Source organism: Haliotis cracherodii, unplaced genomic scaffold (assembly GCF_022045235.1).
Source record: "Haliotis cracherodii isolate W230 unplaced genomic scaffold, xgHalCrac1.p SCAF_3, whole genome shotgun sequence".
Classification (NCBI taxonomy): Eukaryota; Metazoa; Mollusca; class Gastropoda; order Lepetellida; family Haliotidae; genus Haliotis; species Haliotis cracherodii.
In genome coordinates, this window is record NW_027266286.1 from 70,667,900 (window position 1) to 70,687,967 (window position 20,068).

At 39.9% G+C, this 20,068-nt stretch overlaps 2 protein-coding genes across 2 annotated transcripts in view; one reads left to right on the forward strand and one right to left on the reverse strand.

Moving 5' to 3' along the window:
* The window catches only part of LOC139473626 (DNA-directed RNA polymerase III subunit RPC2-like), a 40,307-nt gene extending 34,624 nt beyond the window's left edge, over positions 1–5,683 (reverse strand). The window contains exons 1-4 of the mRNA XM_071256301.1: positions 5,533–5,683; positions 4,641–4,730; positions 2,661–2,725; positions 2,158–2,233 (exon numbers count right to left, since the gene is read on the reverse strand). Of these exons, the coding sequence (XP_071112402.1) occupies positions 2,158–2,233; positions 2,661–2,725; positions 4,641–4,730; positions 5,533–5,601 (300 nt within the window). The 5' untranslated portion in view covers positions 5,602–5,683. The remainder of the gene's footprint in view (positions 1–2,157; positions 2,234–2,660; positions 2,726–4,640; positions 4,731–5,532) is intronic.
* A 255-nt stretch (positions 5,684–5,938) lies between these two features.
* On the forward strand, positions 5,939–19,028 carry LOC139474494 (reticulon-4-interacting protein 1 homolog, mitochondrial-like). The gene is made up of 10 exons (XM_071257539.1): positions 5,939–5,970; positions 6,356–6,670; positions 7,214–7,365; positions 8,480–8,548; positions 9,534–9,658; positions 12,104–12,152; positions 13,313–13,449; positions 15,236–15,419; positions 15,871–15,963; positions 18,269–19,028. Exons 2-10 carry the CDS (start codon positions 6,394–6,396, stop codon positions 18,374–18,376), a joined length of 1,194 nt encoding a protein of 397 aa, XP_071113640.1. The 5' UTR covers positions 5,939–5,970; positions 6,356–6,393; the 3' UTR covers positions 18,377–19,028.
* Positions 19,029–20,068: the final 1,040 nt, after the last annotated feature.

Consider the following 20,068-nt stretch of genomic DNA (forward strand, 5'->3'; position numbering starts at 1 on the left):
TCGGCCTCGGAAGAGGCGTCTGGCTCCGCTAGGGAAAATTGTGCGTCGGTGGTGCACGGGCCGGCGCCCGCCACCACTACGCTTGGGAGCGACCTCGAGCCGGAGCCGAAGCTCGGTCTCGGATCGTCCCCGAGACAAAGGGAACCCCCCTGGCTCCGGGCTACGAATCCACTAGTGAAAGCCTCGGCCTCGGAAGAGGCGTCTGGCTCCGCTAGGGAAAGTTGTGCGTCGGTAGTGCACGGGCCGGCGCCCGCCACCCCTCCGCTGGGGAGCGACCTCGAGCCGGAGCCGAAGCCCGGTCTCGGATCGTCCCCGAGATCAAGTGGCCTGCCTCGGCCGACGCCGGGCATAACACAGATCTCGAAGCCGCGTCCGGCGCCGACAACGGGGAAGGCTCATCCCGTAGCTCCTCCGGAGCCGAGACTTCACCTCCTCCATCATCGACGCCATCGGCGACTTAAGTAACGCAGAACAGTCTGCCAAAGACAGTGCAGGAGAGGGTGCAGTGCTTACTACGGGGACCCTCCAGCCTTCTCCCCCGGCCCCCGGAGAGGGAGCGGGGGAGACAATCTCGGCAGCTTTTTTACCCTTTTTAGATGGGGAGGGGGGGGGGGGGGGGATGTCTTAGTAGATCTGATATCTACCCCCGCCTTTATAGACCTCTTTAAAGTGGAACAAGTCAACTTGTCTCTTTTGGGGGGTAAAGGCAATGTCCTCCGCCAGACATATCAGGCATCGGAAAAATACGTGCATAAATTGTGAAACTAGAAGCAAAGGCGTAATGTAGAATGCGATTTGTAACGCGATACTAATAGCCAATGTCGTAGTTTAACTATAACACCAAAGGGGCGTGTTACGCGCTAAGGTGAAAAAACCCGTAAAAAAAAAAGGTAAGTGTAGTTTATAAATTAACACACCACCTTGGGTTTTGTAAAGGAAAAAATTGTAGTCCAATGCTGTATGATATAACAAAACCCCAAGCCGTTTCTTAATGGCCTTGGTGTTACATGTATCAGCCCGTGGGACTACAATATGGACGCCATTACGGCCATTTGAATTCAAAGGTGCCGTGCACGTGGCGTCAATTACAACTCTATAACTTCACAATGCGAGGTATTACGCCTTTGCAATGAAAGAAATGTACCATACATACAGTTTGGTCAGCCATGGTTCTTGTCGAACGATAGATTTCTCTTATTTTGTCTTGTGTGAAAAATCAACACGTCTGTCTCTTACAGATGACATAAGGAAAGTGATTTGGGTGAGAGTTGCTCCCCCTGGCGTGAGGCGCCGTTGGTGGTGAGGCCCCGTAAGGGTGGTCGTATATCATACAAAAACGAAGTTTTTTGTGTGGTAACATTTTTTATTAAGGAAAATGGTTACAACTATGTCATGTAGATTTTCTTGAGCAAGGAAAATGCAATAAGTGCCCCAAGGAGGATTTAATCAGAAAGAGAATTCACTATACCTCTGTGGCCATCAAGGTAGCCGAGAAATGAGTGCTGCTCCCTTTTCACATCCAACTTATGCGACTCATTCCTTCATAACATTCTAATAAGTCTGATACTGAAATTCTGCTCCAACCTTCACAAAGCTCTGTCAGAGCTAACATTACAGAATATCCTGGAAATTTTTATTTATTCCAAACCATTTTAAGCCAAACATATGAGTCTAAAATCACAAAGAGGTTGTTTCCTCCCTCAGCAGTTGTTACCATGGTTACTACTTTTAACTTGAATTCCTCCTGCTGATAGGTTTACAACTTTTGATAAAATACATTTTCAACTGAAATATTTGGTGTACTTAAAAGTAAAATGGTTTGTGGACAAATGGATATAAAAAGTTCCACAATATTGTCTAATGAGGGTGGCACTGTGTAGCCTAGTGGTAAAAGCGTTTGCTCATCATGCCGAAGACCCGGGTTTGATTCCCCACATGGGTGAAATGTGTGAGCCCATTTCTGGTGTCCCCTACCATAATATTGCTGTGATATACATCAGTGTTTAAACATAAGCTGTAGCAGGGACCTGACTGTTCCTTTTCATTGCCCTAACATTAACTGTGAAAGATTTAGGGTGTCCCTAGATTCAAATACTCTAGAAGCCCAGGAGCCCCCTTAATTCTGTATCCGGGACATTGTAAAACCAGTATACTGACCTCATGTGGAGATATTGGCTTTGTTATGTTGAACCCCTCCTCTACATCAGGCATGCCAACATAGATGTTCAGGTACCTGTAAACATGGTAAACATGATCAAATATTCAAACAAACTACTCAATTAACGAAGTCTCTATATTGCTTATAATTACATACATAATAAATAAAACACAATTTTGACAATCTAGAGAGGGATAGATATGCTTGCCAGTCTTCGTTCATGCTGTCATAATTGTTTCACAAAGTTTTACAGGATATCTGCTCATCTGTTGAGTATTGTACGACCATGTATAGTGAGATTTTATTTCATTTTCAAGTCAAGTGACTGGAGCCAAAAGCCACTATCAGCAAATATAACAAGACTAGTTTAAATTTAATTCGTTTTCTCAAGCAATTAAAAAGCATTAATTAAGTAAATTATAATAGTAAATGAAGCAAAACTATTTGGATGAAAACTATGACATATTTGGACTTGGTCCTCCAGTTGAGCTACAAAACCCACTTGACGTAGAAGTTGGGATCAGCATCAGATGTGATTTTCTCATTGGCCTTCATGATCTTCTTAATCTGAAAACAACATCATAGAAGCAAATGTATAGAACAACTGGAAGAGTGTGTACTGAAATCTGATTTGTTGAAAAATGTTGTCAAAAGGGTGTTTAAAGCCTGGAAATATTTTATACTTTTCACCATGTTCACTGTGCATGTATACTATGAACATGATGAACGGTCTTCTTAATATCAAATTTGAAAAAATGTGTCATTGCCATGATTGCTGCTTGGCAAAATGAATACCATGAAATAATGAAATATATAGTTTGATTAACATTTATCCTGTTTATCATAACAGCTTCAGTTTTGCTTTTCAGCTTTTTCCCCACATTCTGCTAACCAGGTGAGTTCAGGTATCTGTGAAATCATCCATTATAAAAATAACTTCATCCTGGGGAGATTTAGATGCATAAAACATGCACCAGTTCAACCTTTTACTGAAAAAATGTAGCCTCTAATTTATGTCTACATTCACCAAGTGGACCAACTGCATGTCAAACAAATTCAAACTTGAGATTAACTTACACTTACCATGTTTACTTCTCCACACAATGATCTTTGAACACACTCAATACCTGTGCTTTATTTACCACACAAGATCACAAAATGCTGTGTTATATGGAATTCATAACACATGACACAGTCATCAGAGATCAGAGATTGTACTTATTGCAGAAAGATTGTTTATTTGAGTCTCACCTCACAAAAATATTGCATCTATGTAGTTGATGAACACTTACCTCAACATTGATGAAGTAGTTGATGAACACTTACCTCAACATTGATGAAGTAGTTGATGAACACTTAGCACAACATTGATGAAGTAGTTGATGAACACTTACCTCAACATTGATGAAGTAGTTGATGAACACTTAGCACAACATTGATGAAGTAGTTGATGAACACTTAGCTCAACATTGATGAAGTAGTTGATGAACACTTACCTCAACATTGATGAAGTAGTTGATGAACACTTACCTCAACATTGATGAAGTAGTTGATGAACACTTACCTCAACATTGATGAAGTAGTTGATGAACACTTACCTCAACATTGATGAAGTAGTTGATGAACACTTACCTCAACATTGATGAAGTAGTTGATGAACACTTAGCTCAACATTGATGAAGTAGTTGATGAACACTTAGCACAACATTGATGAAGTAGTTGATGAACACTTACCTCAACATTGATGAAGTAGTTGATGAACACTTACCTCAACATTGATGAAGTAGTCGATGAACACTTAGCACAACATTGATGAAGTAGTTGATGAACACTTAGCACAACATTGATGAAGTAGTTGATGAACACTTACCTCAACATTGATGAAGTAGTTGATGAACACTTAGCACAACATTGATGAAGTAGTTGATGAACACTTACCTCAACATTGATGAAGTAGTTGATGAACACTTACCTCAACATTGATGAAGTAGTTGATGAACACTTAGCACAACATTGATGAAGTAGTTGATGAACACTTAGCTCAACATTGATGAAGTAGTTGATGAACACTTACCTCAACATTGATGAAGTAGTTGATGAACACTTAGCTCAACATTGATGAAGTAGTTGATGAACACTTACCTCAACATTGATGAAGTAGTTGATGAACACTTACCTCAACATTGATGAAGTAGTTGATGAACACTTACCTCAACATTGATGAAGTAGTTGATGAACACTTACCTCAACATTGATGAAGTAGTTGATGAACACTTAGCACAACATTGATGAAGTAGTTGATGAACACTTACCTCAACATTGATGAAGTAGTTGATGAACACTTAGCTCAACATTGATGAAGTAGTTGATGAACACTTACCTCAACATTGATGAAGTAGTTGATGAACACTTACCTCAACATTGATGAAGTAGTTGATGAACACTTAGCACAACATTGATGAAATAGTTGATGAACACTTACCTCAACATTGATGAAGTAGTTGAATGAATCAATGTGCTGCTTGACAAGACCTTTCACTTTGAGAAAGGCAGGAAGCAGTTTCCACTTGTCCTGGAGTTCAGAAATTTGAATTACACATTGAACATTCTAATTTATTTGAACAAATAAGGTTGGTATGTTTGGAATGTAGTAGCAGTTCCTGGGTAAAAAGAAGTGAGGTGACTCAGTGTTTAATGCTGCATTCAAGATTATTGCACTTATAAGGTGACGTGCATTCACATTTTGGTATTTCAGCTATTCAGTCAAGCAATAGAAGATATTTAAAAGCAGGTTAAAAACAAAGGAAGGTCAATGGAGGTGTTACTTATTAGCAATAGGGTAAGTGACACTGACAAATTGTCCAAAACACTGTCCTGCTTTCCTTGGACAGCTCGGCCTGCTAGAACTTATTTAGCTTTATTCTTTAATAGCAATAGGTGTAGAATGGTTAAACTTGTCTTGGACCACCATACAAAAAATCAGACTGTTTCTCAACATGTTTCTTTTGAAATCAAATTTGCTTTCCATGGCAACCATATGTAAAAATCTACTTTTTGCCATTCTCCCTAATGTATGCAAATGATTTAATTTAGCATGGTGTATGCAAATGATGTAATTTAGCATGGTGTGGCAGGCTAGTGTGCAGTGGGGTCTACTTGGTCTAAGAAATGGCGGCGGCCCCAGTACCAGACAAACTAGTAACTGACATAATGATCAATTTCCCTCGCCGTTGGGGTACGAAGACATAATGAAGCAAGCCAGTGCCTGGCCACACGACCCATTTCGTCGCCTTGTACGACAAGGAAAGTTGCTGAGAACAAGAAGCTCCAAGGAAGGGGGGGTAGCCAAAAAACACAGTATTCCATGTCGATACCTTGACAGTGCGGATAGGCTCCGACAGTTGCTCCTTATCCATTTTCATAATATCTTCTATAGACTCCATTATTTCTCTTTCACGCACAGCGTTTGTAGGTGGAAATATCTACGTGCACGTGTTGCAAAAGTGTTACAGCATCTAGCGAACAGCCATTTTGTTCGATTAAAATCCGGACTAATGGTATCTTTTCCAGTCTGTATATTATCAAGGCTCGATGCCAGCTTAGATCACTCCGATATTATAGGAATTATATTAACGTCTAGCACCATTTTATTACCTGAATACAATTAATTTAGAATTGATACATTTTCTTAAAAACGTCGGCGAGTGATTCCGTTTCGGCCCGGTTACCATTCCCTCATTCAAGGGCAGATAACTACCAATTTTGTTCAGTCAGGTTGCTGAGGGCGGAGGGAGACGACCTTCTTCTAATCCGTAACCAAACGTGTTTTAACTGTCATTTTTACTGTCTTCTCTCTGGGTTTCTTGTGTATAGTTCTTTGCTTCATGTGCATCATATTGTCACAGAAGGCATTTACAAGTAACATCTTTTTCTTTGGGTCACACAAGAGACCGGTATCGATCCTGTGTCTCTTGTCACCACAGGTCACATCATTGGCGAAGTCCAAACATTAGTGATGTCAATCATTTTCCTCTCTTTTCAGTATTTCCTTTCAGGAACGTCACCAAAAATCAACAAATGAAAACTTTAATTATAATTATTCCTGCATTCAGATAAATATCCCCAATGACAGGCCATAATGCAATAGGCTTCTATGTCTTCGTTTGATCAGTCTTGTCATGAGACTTTATATTTCAGTTCATAAGTGAGGAGACCCTACAGGAGATACACACAGGATGCAGTCAATGAGGGCAGTATTTTGTCGGAAATGTGCTGAAAGTGTACGCATATTGCACATGACAAAGTTAAGATGCCAAATCTCAAATCAGCATAATCAAATTGTCCACAAGAGCACCAGGTCCAGTATGTCAGCATGGCAGATTCACCAGTATGGAGGCAACGAGGAGTTCACCCTCTCCCACACAGCCAAGGTTCCCACTATTCACAGCCCAGACGACCTGCTGATTGAAGTTCATGCTGCAAGTGTTAACCCTATTGATGTTCGAATGAGAGGTAGGACTTTCCAATCCCAACTATCATTTATGGATATAGTTCAGAGATATGATTTTAGTTGTAAATATTGAAGGTCTACTCATAAAAATAAGTGGTCTAGTAGATAGGCATCTCCTCGCATTGTGTAAGTGGAAGGTCGCTGGTTCCATCGTCAGGCTACTTCACACCAATAGATGTTAAAAGATGGGGTTTTATGTTGTTATTATAAAAGATTATTGTACTTAGCACTTATTCCTTATGTCAATATGTGTGAGACTGCCTCCGCTCTACTGGTAGACCGTCTTCCCAGAGAAAGGAAGGTCAGAGGTTCCAACCCTGGGAGCATCATACCAAAGGGTGTTAAAAGATGGTACTTGTTGTTACCCTGCCTGACGCTTGGCATGAAGGGGCTAACACAAGGACTGGTTGGCTCGGAGTCAGTAAAATGTGACTGAGTGGGGTATTCATGTTAAACTGTGACATGGTATCTCAGTGGGCTGGCACTGTGGCACAGAGTTGCTGGGACTGAATTAACTGTTTGTTGTGCTGTTGTGTTTGTTGCAGGAGGCTATGGCGAGGTGATGCTGAACGTTATGAGGAAGATGCTCGGGAAACCAAAGTCGGGAAGTGAGTTCCCGCTGACTCTGGGTCGAGACTTCTCTGGGGTGGTGCTGGAGACAGGGAAGCTTGTCACTGACTTCAAACCTGGAGATCAGGTGGGATGCTTACTCGAACATTCGTTATTCCTTGCAGCATTTTGTGTAATAATAGGAAACAAGAACACCAGTCAATAACATTTTATTCTTTCAAACATGATCATGATCATCTTCCTGAGGCAAAGAGTTAACTGACTATAAAAGTCCAGTTTTCACCCTTGCCAAACTAGGCTGGTATTATGGAGTTACATTTTGGCTGGACTAACGAGTCTATGCATAGTCCAATCAAAATCGCGCAACTAAGTCGAAATCCGGTTCATCATAAACTGTCATGCAGATTTGGGTTTATTGCAGGATTTGCAAAGTATGTGCACCGCCAACTCGTCAACAGATATTTTCCAAATCTTTTCATGTTTTTAATAAAGGTGCTCATGTGATTTGATGCATTTCACGATGTAAGACTCGTTTTATCACATTATAGATCTTGATTATCGATCAGATCGTCTTGACTGAGCGCCACCATTTTGTTTGAAACAAATGCAAGTGATAGAATCTGATTAGTCCATAGGAGAGGCTTAGAAGGGACATAACTTGTAATAACAACTGGTGGCGCTACGATCAAGCCCAGGAATTCCAGCCTAGTTAGGCAAGGGTGGAAACTGGACTTTTAAAGTCAGTTAACTCTCTTGCCTCGGGAAGATGGATCATGATAGTCCGTCAACTAATGAAATTCCTAAACATTTTATGTTTTATTACATATATATTTTCGAATAATAAACTGGGTTGTTCAGAATGTGTTTGTCTGTTTAAAAAAAACAGGTTACTATATCTGTATGTGAAAAATACTGACTTCAGGGAATCCTTATTTAAAGCATTAAACCTGGTTGGTCTGATGAAGCCACTGGCCTCTTCTATATATCCAGGGTAATTTAATATCACGAGAACCACAGGATTGGATCCAGAGGTTAGGTTTACCGAAATGCAAGCCCTGGAGATGTAGAGGATGTACCAGGAAGATTGCTTGAATTCTATCCAACATTCAAGGTAGAAACTTCCACCATGTTAACACTGAATATTTAAAAGTTTTGAAAGTTTGACTTTTTGCCATTGATAATATGTTGATTTCACTGACAGAAGAGTCAATCCGACAGCTGTATTGATGTACATGTTGCAGGTATGGGGAGCTGTGGGAGCACACAGACAGGGGACCCATGCACAGCTACTGGTCACGTCGCAGAAGGAGGTAGTTACACTCAATGTCTATCAATGTTTTAGGATTGTCAGCACCATGCCCCATCTTCATGAGGCAAGGGAGTTAACTGACTGTAAAAGTTCAGTTTCCACCCTTGCGGAACTAAGCTGGAATTATGGAGTTATATTTTGGCTGGACTAATCATGCTAATGAGTCTATGCATAATCCAAACCATTTTCTCTGTATCTTGAAAACAAATATAAAAGGGAAGTCCTGAATACAAAAAAATAAAGGCGACTCTGTTATGTTCCTGTGGATATTTTATTTGCTGTTGTTTCTGATCACCATGGCTTCTGCACCCATCACCAATTGAGGATATATTTGTTTATTGTGTGGGTTTCGTTTTGTTATGATTGGAGTTTTCAAATTGAGGATTCCGGGGTAAGAATATGTCCCCTGCAACCTCTGCTGGCTGTAATGGGCGGTGGGGTAGCCTAGTGGTTAAAGCGTTAGCTCATTACAACGAAGAACCGGGTTTTCGATTCCCCACATGTGTATAAATTAATGTGTGAAGCCCATTTCTGGAATATTGCTAAAAGTGGCGTACAACTATACCCACTCACTGTAAGAGTCTACCAAAAGGATGGGGGGAGAGGGAGTCTGCCGTTGATGGCTTGTCAACATACCAATATCAATCACTGGATTGTCTGGTCCAGGTTTGATTATTTAAAGGCTGCCTTCATGTAAATGGTGTATTTCTGAGCATGGAGTTAAACAATGTACAAAGTTTTTGAAACAATAAACTAATCCGATCAACTTGGTGTTATGAACTTTTCAAATGAGGTTACCTGACAGGACTGCATGGGTGTAGTTTGTGGTTAATGATATAAATGTTTGTTTTGTTTCTCTTCCATGACTTATATTTACAGTTTATGATTACATTCATGATTCTTTATATTTTACCTGAAACTGACCTGTCGCTTCTGAACTTTGCTTGACAAAAAGTCAATTGATGTCCTACTCTGTGATTGTTCAGATCTCCAAGAAACCAAAGACGCTGGACCATCTTGAGGCGGCGTCCATTCCCTATGTGGCTGTGACCTCATGGACAGCACTGTGCGAGGTCGGGGAGCTCAAGGAGAGCAATGTTGCAGGGAAAAGGTTTGGGTTACACTGTGTTGTTGTACATATCACACATAGATTTTGTGACCCGTGAAGATCCGGGGTAGATTTGGTCTTCAGCAACCCATGCTTGCTGTAAAAGGCGACTCTGCTTGTCGTAAGAGGCAACTAACGGGATCGGGTGGTCAGGCTCGCTTTCTTGGTTGATGCCTGACATCGATCCCAATTCTGGGATTGATGCTCATGATGTCAGTCACTGGATTGTCTGGGCCAGACTCGATTATTTACAGACCGTCGTCATATAGCTGGAATATGGCTGGAGTGTGGCGTTAAACAACAAACAAAAAAACAAACAAACAAACATAGCTCTTGTAAGAATGTTAGCATGCTACCATGCAGTGTCCGAAATAACTGCCTGCCCACCTGTCCATGGCTGCATGAAATTTTCATCCACCTGCCCGACTATCTGGCAGATAATTTTAAGACCTATACAGTTTTATTATCACTCCTTGTAGATTCTCAAGTAATTGCTTGCATGACTTCAGCTGAATTGAATCACAGCGCAATTTGTCTCTTATTTTTTGCGATTTTTCAATATTTATAATGTCTGAATGTGGGCAGGTAACTTTGAAGATGGGCAGGGTCACCTGCCTGACTGTCTTGTTGGCTTTTAAAATAATTTCAAACACTGCTTCCATGAAACCCCAGATCCCTATGTACCAGAAACCTGTCATCCAGACAATACTTTTGGAAAAGTTGACATAAATGGTCAGAGAAGTTACTCAAAACCTAGGGCCCCTTGGGCCCATTAATCCATCAAATTGTAATGCTAGGTGGTTTTAAAGGAAATAGAAGTGACATGTGTTCATCATGTAGCAGCCTGTATAATTAGTGTCAGATCTTTTCGGGTTTCTGACTTCCTTCTTTTAGGCCGAACAATGTTGGGTTTTTTTATCAGGAAAGAACTAACCTATAAGTAACCTATAAGACAAATTGTCTTTGAGGAGGAATTGGATGCATTATTGTCAGTTGTTTTGCTGGTGCAAAATATCTAAGAACAGGGTCCAAAATTATTAGTGCTATCATGCCGAGGGCACACCTTAAACTGTAATGGCACGGTGAATTCCTTACCTGCGTGCCCCTTTGGCACACTTAACTTTCAACACCGGCCAAGAAGCCTCAAGTCCCCTGACTCCGCTGGCCAGAAGCCATAGTCATGTCAAAATAGTATATAATTTTATGAACCTAACTGTCATATCATTCATTTATAAAATCTATCACATTTCACAACGTCTGAAATACGTATTCCATTTCAATTTATCATTTTTTTCATAGATTAAAAGATTATTCACTATTTACCGTAATTTTATTGAAAATATAATTCTCAGACACACAATTCGACAACGGGTCCACATCGAAAATGTCAAAGAGCAAAGGATTGACGTTTCAAGCAAATGTTTGAATATGTTATACAAAGTAATAAATAAAATCAACAAAAATATATCTAAAAGTTGTCAAACTTTCATCTAAGTTATTATTTCCGTCTTTTGTGCGATCGCGTGTAATGTAAGTCAAATGACATCTTGGCTTTCGTCACCTCAATTTCTCGGCTCGGACATGATGTTTAATGCCAAAATATATGCATGACAATTTTTTGTCACAGCTCGTAACCGAGCACAATACATCTACGAAGTTCTTATTTTCAATATTGATCGCGATTTCCTGCTTAAAACGTTCAGAATAACATGATTGAACCTATCATCAAAATCAGAAATTCATCATACACAAGGACGGTACCAATGCTGTAATGTGATTGGCTGCCTTAGGTCACATGATCAAATTTGACCAATTATGACCATGTAGCAGATTTCAGCAAGAGTCATCAGGAACAAATTTTTATCCAAAAAATCGCACATTACAGCTATGAAAAGACTCCATCCACTATCATTTAGGTGAAGAAATAAGTTTTCTATTGGTGAGTTACATGGCAGTCTGCGACGAACGTGTTATTCATACGAAGCTTCAAAAACAGAGGTATTTCTTAATATTACTGAGCGGACAGCCGCTGTTATTGGGAAATGGGTGATGACAGATACTCTTTATAATTCTTTTTAAAATAACTTTCCGATTATGTAAACAATAAAAAATACAAGAGGTAAGTGGATTGCATGAAATCTTAATTAGAAGCCAATCCTATTTAGAAGCCAATGTATTTCCTGGCACACCTAAAAATGTTATGGCACACTTAATTTGGCATAACTGTGCCCGTTGGCACACTTGAAAGAAATTTAATTTCAAACCCTGTTAAGAATATAGAATATTGTTATATAATCTTAATCATTAAAGATACCGGTAATGTTATTTGTATAAAGTCTAAAGCAATTCGCTTCGATGTAATGGTATCTGTTTTGTTTAGAATGATTCTCTGTTCACTTCAACCTCATGACCAAGTATTATCAAGTCCATCTATGTATTGATTTTCAGGATCCTAGTTCATGCTGGTTCTGGAGGAATAGGCACATTTTCTATACAGGTAATTCACCTGTACATAGTCCTGTGAAACAACACATTGAAGCAGATGAACAGATAGACAAATGATGCAATTAATGACACAGTTGTCATATAGTGATGATATTGTGAGAGTTACACTGATGGAGAGAAACAAGTGAACAGATACGAGGAAGTTTGTCTTTAACATGACCTGCTGCATGTAGCCAATGCCAACAGGGGGTTGACACTACCAGTGCCTATAACGAGTGATGTCCCTTCTATGTCCCTCATGGGGGCATGGGTGGCCCAGTCGTCTAAGGCGCCGCAATTCACTATGCAGAGTTGCGTCCCCTGGACACACCAGAAACCTATGATTGTGGGTTCGAATCCCGATCCAACCCTGATTATGTTTCTAGGTTTGTCAGTACCATACCCGTGCTCGTGGGTTTCACCGAAGTGGTAAACGTCTGAGACCTGCATCACTTCGGGCTTTCCTCCCACATTAAGCTGACACGCCGCGATATAACTGGAATAATGTTAAAAGCGATGTTAAACCCAACTCACTCACTCACACATTATGTCCCTCATACTGACCAACCATAGTCCATCTTTCTTCTGAAGCATTAGCTTCAAACAAAATGGCAGCACCCAGTCAAAATGATCTGATCGATAATCAAGATCTATATTGTAATAAAACGGGTCTTTCTTTGCGAAGTGCATCAAATCACGTGAGCTCTTTGTTTGTAAGCGGTACACATGCAACTCCTGCAGTCGATCGATATCTGCATGTTGAAATCCATTTTGTTTACGAACTGAATGTCTAGTTCATTACACGATTTTGATTGGACTATGCCTAGAATCGTTAGTCCAATATATCGTTTAGTTATCGTGGTATAACATTTATACTAAGTTTGCATATAATAATTAGATCCACAGCAAGTACACAGATATGCACATCAATATATATGAGTGCAAAAATCTCAATGGTTTTAAACCCCATTTCACCACACCTATTGCTCTTTGTTGTGTTCCCTTATTTCTTTTTTTTGAGTATATCTTTTGAAAACTCACCAAAAACCATATTTATGAACTTATCATATCATTGATATTTTTGTAAGTGTAATCATAATTATTTTTCCTATAATCATGATAATATGTTGATGTGTCAGTTCATTGTGATGTAAGGTTCATGTGTACACACAGTTACTGAGTTCGTGGGGTGCGGACGTAACGACGACCTGCAGTACGGATGCTGTAGAGTTGGTCACAAGCCTTGGAGCTAACACCGTCATTGACTACAAGACACAGGACGTACAAGCCGAGCTGCAGAAACTCGACAAGTACGTCTTATCACTAGAGCTCGAGATGAGCTGTGTATTTGCGTAAAATATGCATTAAATAAACTGAAATACACAGACAAATCGAATCCTAGCGTATCAAATACACAAGAACAACTATAAATACACTATTGAAATAAAATTAATGCGTATATTACAACTATAAGATAAAATGATTGTTTATCAGCTGGTTGCGAAATTCACTTACCGACAGTTACATTTGTAAAAAAGCTTGTGCGAAGAGCATACTTGTAGATGCCAATTGAGAAGTTGTCATGCCTGGTCAGTGTACATGTTGTATCTTAAAGAGTCGCTGATTGGTGAAAAAAGAAAAAGCTCCTTTTTGTACAATGCTAAGTTTTGCAAACAAAATGGCTTCCAGGGGAGGGAGGCACAAGCAGACTCAGACGGGTATACTACTATTCATATATTTTCAGTGAATTACAGGGATTGTTATGAAAATGGGCTTACAGTTGCTACAAGTTGGTCCACACAGTGGTCAGAAATGGGGCACTGTGTTTAGGCATCTGGATATCTGTCATCTTCGCGAGGCAAGAGAGTTAACTGACTTTAAAAGTCCAGTTTCAACCCTTGCCGAACTAGGCTGGAATTCCTGGTCTTGATCGGAGCGCCACCAGTGGTTATTACAAATTATGTCCCTTCTATGCCTCTCTTATGAACCAATCAGATACCACCTCTCGTATCACATGCATTTGTTTCAAACAAAACGGCGGCGCCCAGTCAAGACGATCTGATCGATAATCAAGATCTATATTGTGATAAAACGAGTCTTACATCGCGAAATGCATCAAATCACGTGAGCACCTTGATTAAAAATATGAAAAGATTTAGAAAATATCTGTTGACAATGAGTTAACGGTGCAAATGCTTTGCAAATCCTGTAATCGATCGAAATCTGCACGACAGTTTACGAACCGGATTTAGATTTCGGTGCGCGATTTTGATTGGACTATGCATAGACTCGTTAGTCCAGCCAAAATGTAACTCCATAATACCAGCCAAGTTCTGCAAGGGTGGAAACTGGACTTTTATAGTCAGTTAACTCTCTTGCCTCGGGAAGATGGATATCTGTATGATGGGGTAAAGTACCATGACAAACTGTTCAGGGAAACCTGATGCTCCTAAACTGTTGAAGTGATTACGTTGAAATTGCAAGTAATTCATCTACACTTTCATTTGACTAATTCTTGGATTAAGAAAGCAAACCTTGAAATTGGGTGTTTGTTCTTACCTTGAAAAGGGCTTGATTCACCTTGAAAAGTGATGGGTTTACCTTGAAAAATGCTTGAATTACCTTGAAAAATGCTTGATTTACCTTGAAAAGTGCTTGATTCATCTTGAAAAGTATTTGATTTACCTTGAAAAATGCTTGATTTACCTTGAAAAGTGCTTGATTCATCTTGAAAAGTATTTGATTAACCTTGAAAAATGCTTGATTTACCTTGAAAAATGCTTGATTTACCTTGAAAAGTGATTGATTTACTTTAAAAAGTGATTGATTTACCCAAAAGAACAGTATGAATGTTGGAACAGCAGGGTCGAATCCATGTTTGCCTGATTATGTTTCTAGGTTTGTCAGCACCATACCCGTGCTTGATGGTTTACCAAAGTTGTCTGTGACGTCTGAGATTTGCATCATTTCCGGCTTTCTTCCCACATTTAGCTGACACGCTAGGATGTAACTGGAATACCGTTGAAAGCGACGTTAAACTCAACTCACTCATCTTCTCTTCAATACAAGAAGTGACTATTTGTGGATGTGTTTCAGGTTCGATGTAGTGTTAGACACTCTTGGAGGCGAGACGCCAAACTTTTCCCTGGATCTGTTGAGCAAATATAAGAATGCCAAATACATCTCGCTGGTGACGCCATTTCTGAGGAATGCTGACGCCTATGGTTTGGTTAAAGGTTCTGTGAAGACTGCAGTTGATATCATCAAGGATGTCACTGGGGTAAGGAAAGTACAGACAGCTGAAGTGTTCTGTGTGTTATAGATCATCTCTGCAAACAGGGCAAAACCTGGCAGACTCACTCACTTACTCACTCACTCACTCACTCACTCACTCACTCAAACACTCATTCATTTTGACTATTAATATAAAAAAAATGACAGGTGTATTGCACAAAACAATCTATTTATTTTTTCATGACTGCCAAGAAACTTCATTTTGGGCATATTTCTGGACAAACTATTCATATAAATAATCTTCCTACCGACCCCACAGAAATCAAATGGATGCTCCCTTAAAAAATAAACAATTCACCAGAAATCATTGGTTCTTGAAAAATGTATTGTCAAATCAGTGTACACAACTTAAGATTCTGTGTTTTGATATGCATGTCATGGTGACATTATGTGTTTTACTGTTAGTAGGAAGTATTTCAATATTATTTCCTTCACAGGGTTTCAAAGATGGCCGAAGCTATCGCTGGGCTGTGTTCGTCCCTAATGGTCGGGCTCTGAGAAAAGTGGCTGAGATGGTGGACAACTCCGATGTAGGTCGACCCTTGGATCCCAGGGCCCCGTTCCACAAAGTGATTGTAGTTCTAAGACAATCATAATTCCCATACTTCAACATAGACTTATGACAGTCATAACGCTGAGATCACTTTGTGGAATGGGGCCCTGGGCATATTCAATGTAGCCTTTGTGTATCAGGTTTAAATCTCAGATTAGCTCTGAGAACAATTCTTTAAATGTCAATATAATGCATGTGTTCGTGAGTTTCATGGGAGTCACGTGGGCTTTCCTCACTCAAAATGTCAAGAAACTTTATGACTATGATACTGTTTAAAGATCTGTGAAGATCTGGGTTAGAATTGGTCTTGAGTAACCCATGCATGTCGTAAGAGGTGACTAATGGGATCGGTTGGTCAGACTCACTCACTTGGTTGATGCATGTCATCATATCCCAATGTGTGTAGATCAATGCCCATGATGTTAATCACTGGATTGTCTGGTCCAGTCATTTTCAGACTGTAAATGTAGTGCAGTGTAAATCAACAAACAAAACTGTTAAAGCGATGTTATGTCCAACTCAGACCCTGACCTCGAAGTGTATTCCAGCATCTATTCTGGGGATTGGGGGTATAATGGCTGCCGGACAGATTGGGTACTGTACTACAGGGGAGGACACTCTCTCGCCACAGAGGCAATCCAATATTCCACATCAATTTGTGTTTCTCATCTCTCTGCTGTAGACATTGTAAAAGGGGCGGTCGGGTAACCTTGTGGTTAAAGCGTTCGCTCATCATGGCGAAGATCTGGGTTCGATTCCTGACATGGGTACAATGTGTGAAGCCCATTTCTGGGGTCTCCTGCCGTGATATTGCTGGAATATTGCTGAAAGCGATGTAAAACCATACTCACTCACTCACTCACTCACTAGACATTGTGATTAGTGCCTTGTGTCAAACACATTGTCTATGTAAGCAACTGTTAGATCAATACTGTAAATCGTGAAATGAATGTGTCACTTTATTAGTATAAGTTTGACCCATGACCTAAAATGCGAGAAGGTTGAGCAGTATTTTGCTTGTAAGATTATTTGACAAGGTTTCCAGGAACAAGACGCTGTCATACACGGATGGCGACTTTCATAACTGCTTGACCAACTTGTGTAAACAAACTGATCACATTTGATATAGAGGTTGGCGAGAAGCACTGTCTAAATCTAGAGTTCAATTACATTGTTTATTAGAGCTTTGTTAGACTAAAAAAATAGTTGTCTTGGTCCTCAGGCACCACTTGTATCATCATAAAGTCTGCTGCACGTTTAGTTTTTATTTCCATTTTAAAAAAAAAAAAAATTAAATAAAAAAATCCTAATACCGGTACTAAAAACAAATGTGATCCAATATAGCTCGCAGTTACTTCCCTTTACATGCTTTACTCGCATCTCGTGTATAGGAGTTTGTGTGCTAATTTGTAGGGAGGCCCTTTCCCAGGTTGATGGTACTCAACTGTTTATAGGGTTACAGAAAAAAAACAAACACACTGTCCGCCCTCACTACATTTTCAAAAGTCATTGCCTGAGAAACCAATTCTTTTATTTTTTTTAAGCCTTACGTATGTCCTTGTTTCTGCCTATTTGCAGTAAACCTAAACGACAATGCACTACTGCAGTATCTTCAGATATGAATGTGACACTTTTTCAATCTGAGCAAGGTGCACTTGCACTTTTTGCATTACCGTATTCGACATAATAAGCGCCCGGGGCGCTCTCAAAATTAGAAATAGGGGGCTCTTATTAGAATATTATTTTGGTGAAAAAAATCATAGTTGAGAGATAAATTTCGTTGTTTATGCTGACAGCCTGACATGTTTATGTACGACAGATATTTTTTTCCAGATTTTAATTGACCATAAATAACGGTGCATATAACAAACGAGTGTGTATTATACCGAATAAATAAGTCTTGTGTACATTGATCAGTCGGAAGGGATGCAAATTGGGCTTGTTCACTAGCCAATATATCAGCAAATATCGCCGTGGGCGCTTATTAGAGCGGGGCGCTTATTACGTCGAATACGGTAATTTCATGATTTACAGTATTTAAAAGAGGTTGATCAAGGGTTTTGAGGTAGGGTGCACACAGAGTGATCAAGAGTGGGTGGATGTTCAGGTGAGGATCCTCTCAAGCGAGTATAGCCACCTTTAGGGTTTATTATTAATCTTCTCTCTATATTCCGATAATTTGAAAAACAGCTGTCATCTATGAAAAATATTTAAATGCAGGCTGTTAAGATGGCTGATACTAATGGCTATGTAGTTATACATTACTGAAATGTTTTTTGCAGATCAAGCCTGTGGTAGAAAAAGTGTTTGAGTTTGAGGAGGTCCCGAAGGCTTTTGAAAAGATAGCCACTGGTCACTCCAGAGGCAAGACTGTCATCAAGGTTGTGTAAAGACGACCATTGAGAGTGATCTCCCTTGAATTCAGAGGCATTGTGATCAAGATCAAAGGACTAATTATTGCTTTTCTGCTTGTGAGGTTCATATACATTATTGTGTCTATTTAAGGATAAAATGATAACTTTTATATGAAGATATGAATTTACGAAAGACTTATTATCACTAGACAAAATGCGTCTTATAGTAGTGAGTGAGTTTAATGCTGTATTAAAATAACAGTATTTCAGTTATATCACAGATAAAGAGTGTGGATGTTTCATAATTTGATGAAACCCATAAGCATTGACTGCTGGACACCCAGCCTCAAACACTGATGGCACCCAGCCTCAAACGCTGATGGACACCCAGCCTCAAACACTGATGGACACCCAGCCTCAAACACTGATGGACACCCAGCCTCAAACACTGATGGACACCCAGCCTCAAACACTGATGGCACCCAGCCTCAAACGCTGATGGACACCCAGCCTCAAACACTGATGGACACCCAGCCTCAAACACTGATGGACACCCAGCCTCAAACAATGATGACACCCAGCCTCAAACACTGATGACACCCAGCCTCAAACACTGATGGACACCCAGCCTCAAACACTGATGGACACCCAGCCTCAAACACTGATGGACACCCAGCCTCAAACACTGATGGACACCCAGCCTCAAACACTGATGGATACTCAGCCTCAAACACTGATGGACACCCAGCCTCAAACACTGATGGACACCCAGCCTCAAACACTGATGGACACCCAGCCTCAAACACTGATGACACCCAGCCTCAAACAATGATGGACACCCAGCCTCAAACACTGATGGACACCCAGCCTCAAACACTGATGGACACCCAGCCTCAAACACTGATGGATACTCAGCCTCAAACACTGATGGACACCCAGCCTCAAACACTGATGACACCCAGCCTCAAACACTGATGGATACTCAGCCTCAAACACCAAGATCAAATGTGGTTCTGTCTGAGGCTGACTTACCACTGTGTTTAATGCCCAGGATGTTTGATAAGGGTTATTTTCATGTTCAACTTGTACAATAATCTTGGGTGGTTATCTGTTGCCAATGACTGAGAGTATTTCTCTGTGGATGTAAGATATCCTCACAGATTGCTCAGCAGTCAATGTTGTTTGGTTGTTTGTTTGCACATGCATAACTAGCTCAAAAAGACATTTAAATGTTGAGTAGGGCCTGTGCATCCCATGACACAAAATCAACCACAACTATATGCAATTTACATCATTTTCATTTTGTAATATATGAAAGATCAATGAATTCACTCATATCATGAAATATATTTATTTGATCAAACTTTGTTTCGTTGATGTGTTTTTGTAACCATGTAAAAAAACACAAAGTGTTTGAGATATAATCTTGCTGATTTTTATTTCTTCTTTGAGAGGCATTTAGAAGTTAGAGTACTAAGTAAGGATAAGATTGATGGATGAACAACTTCTTTATTACAATTAGGAGCAACGTTTCGGTGTAGGTTCTAACACCGTTATCAAGCAAGTGATATACAGTATGGTTGACAAGTATATATATACAGGTAGGAGGCAGTGTTTATACAGAAGAGTAGATACCAGACGTAGTTACACTGAAGTGGAGAAGTCTGTTATGTACTCAAAATGGTAGTAAACATATTGACCGGCGAGGTCAGTAATATAAAATTAACA

What these genes read in the sequence shown, in the direction of transcription:
- LOC139474494 (XM_071257539.1), top strand. Translation starts at nt 6,394, where the DNA reads ATGCAGTCAATGAGGGCAGTATTTTGTCGGAAATGTGCTGAAAGTGTA. An exon ending in TGGTCACGTCGCAGAAGGAG is followed by an intron (nt 8,549 to 9,533) that starts GTAGTTACACTC and finishes GTGATTGTTCAG; the next exon opens with ATCTCCAAGAAACCAAAGAC. An exon ending in AGATGGTGGACAACTCCGAT is followed by an intron (nt 15,964 to 18,268) that starts GTAGGTCGACCC and finishes TGTTTTTTGCAG; the next exon opens with ATCAAGCCTGTGGTAGAAAA.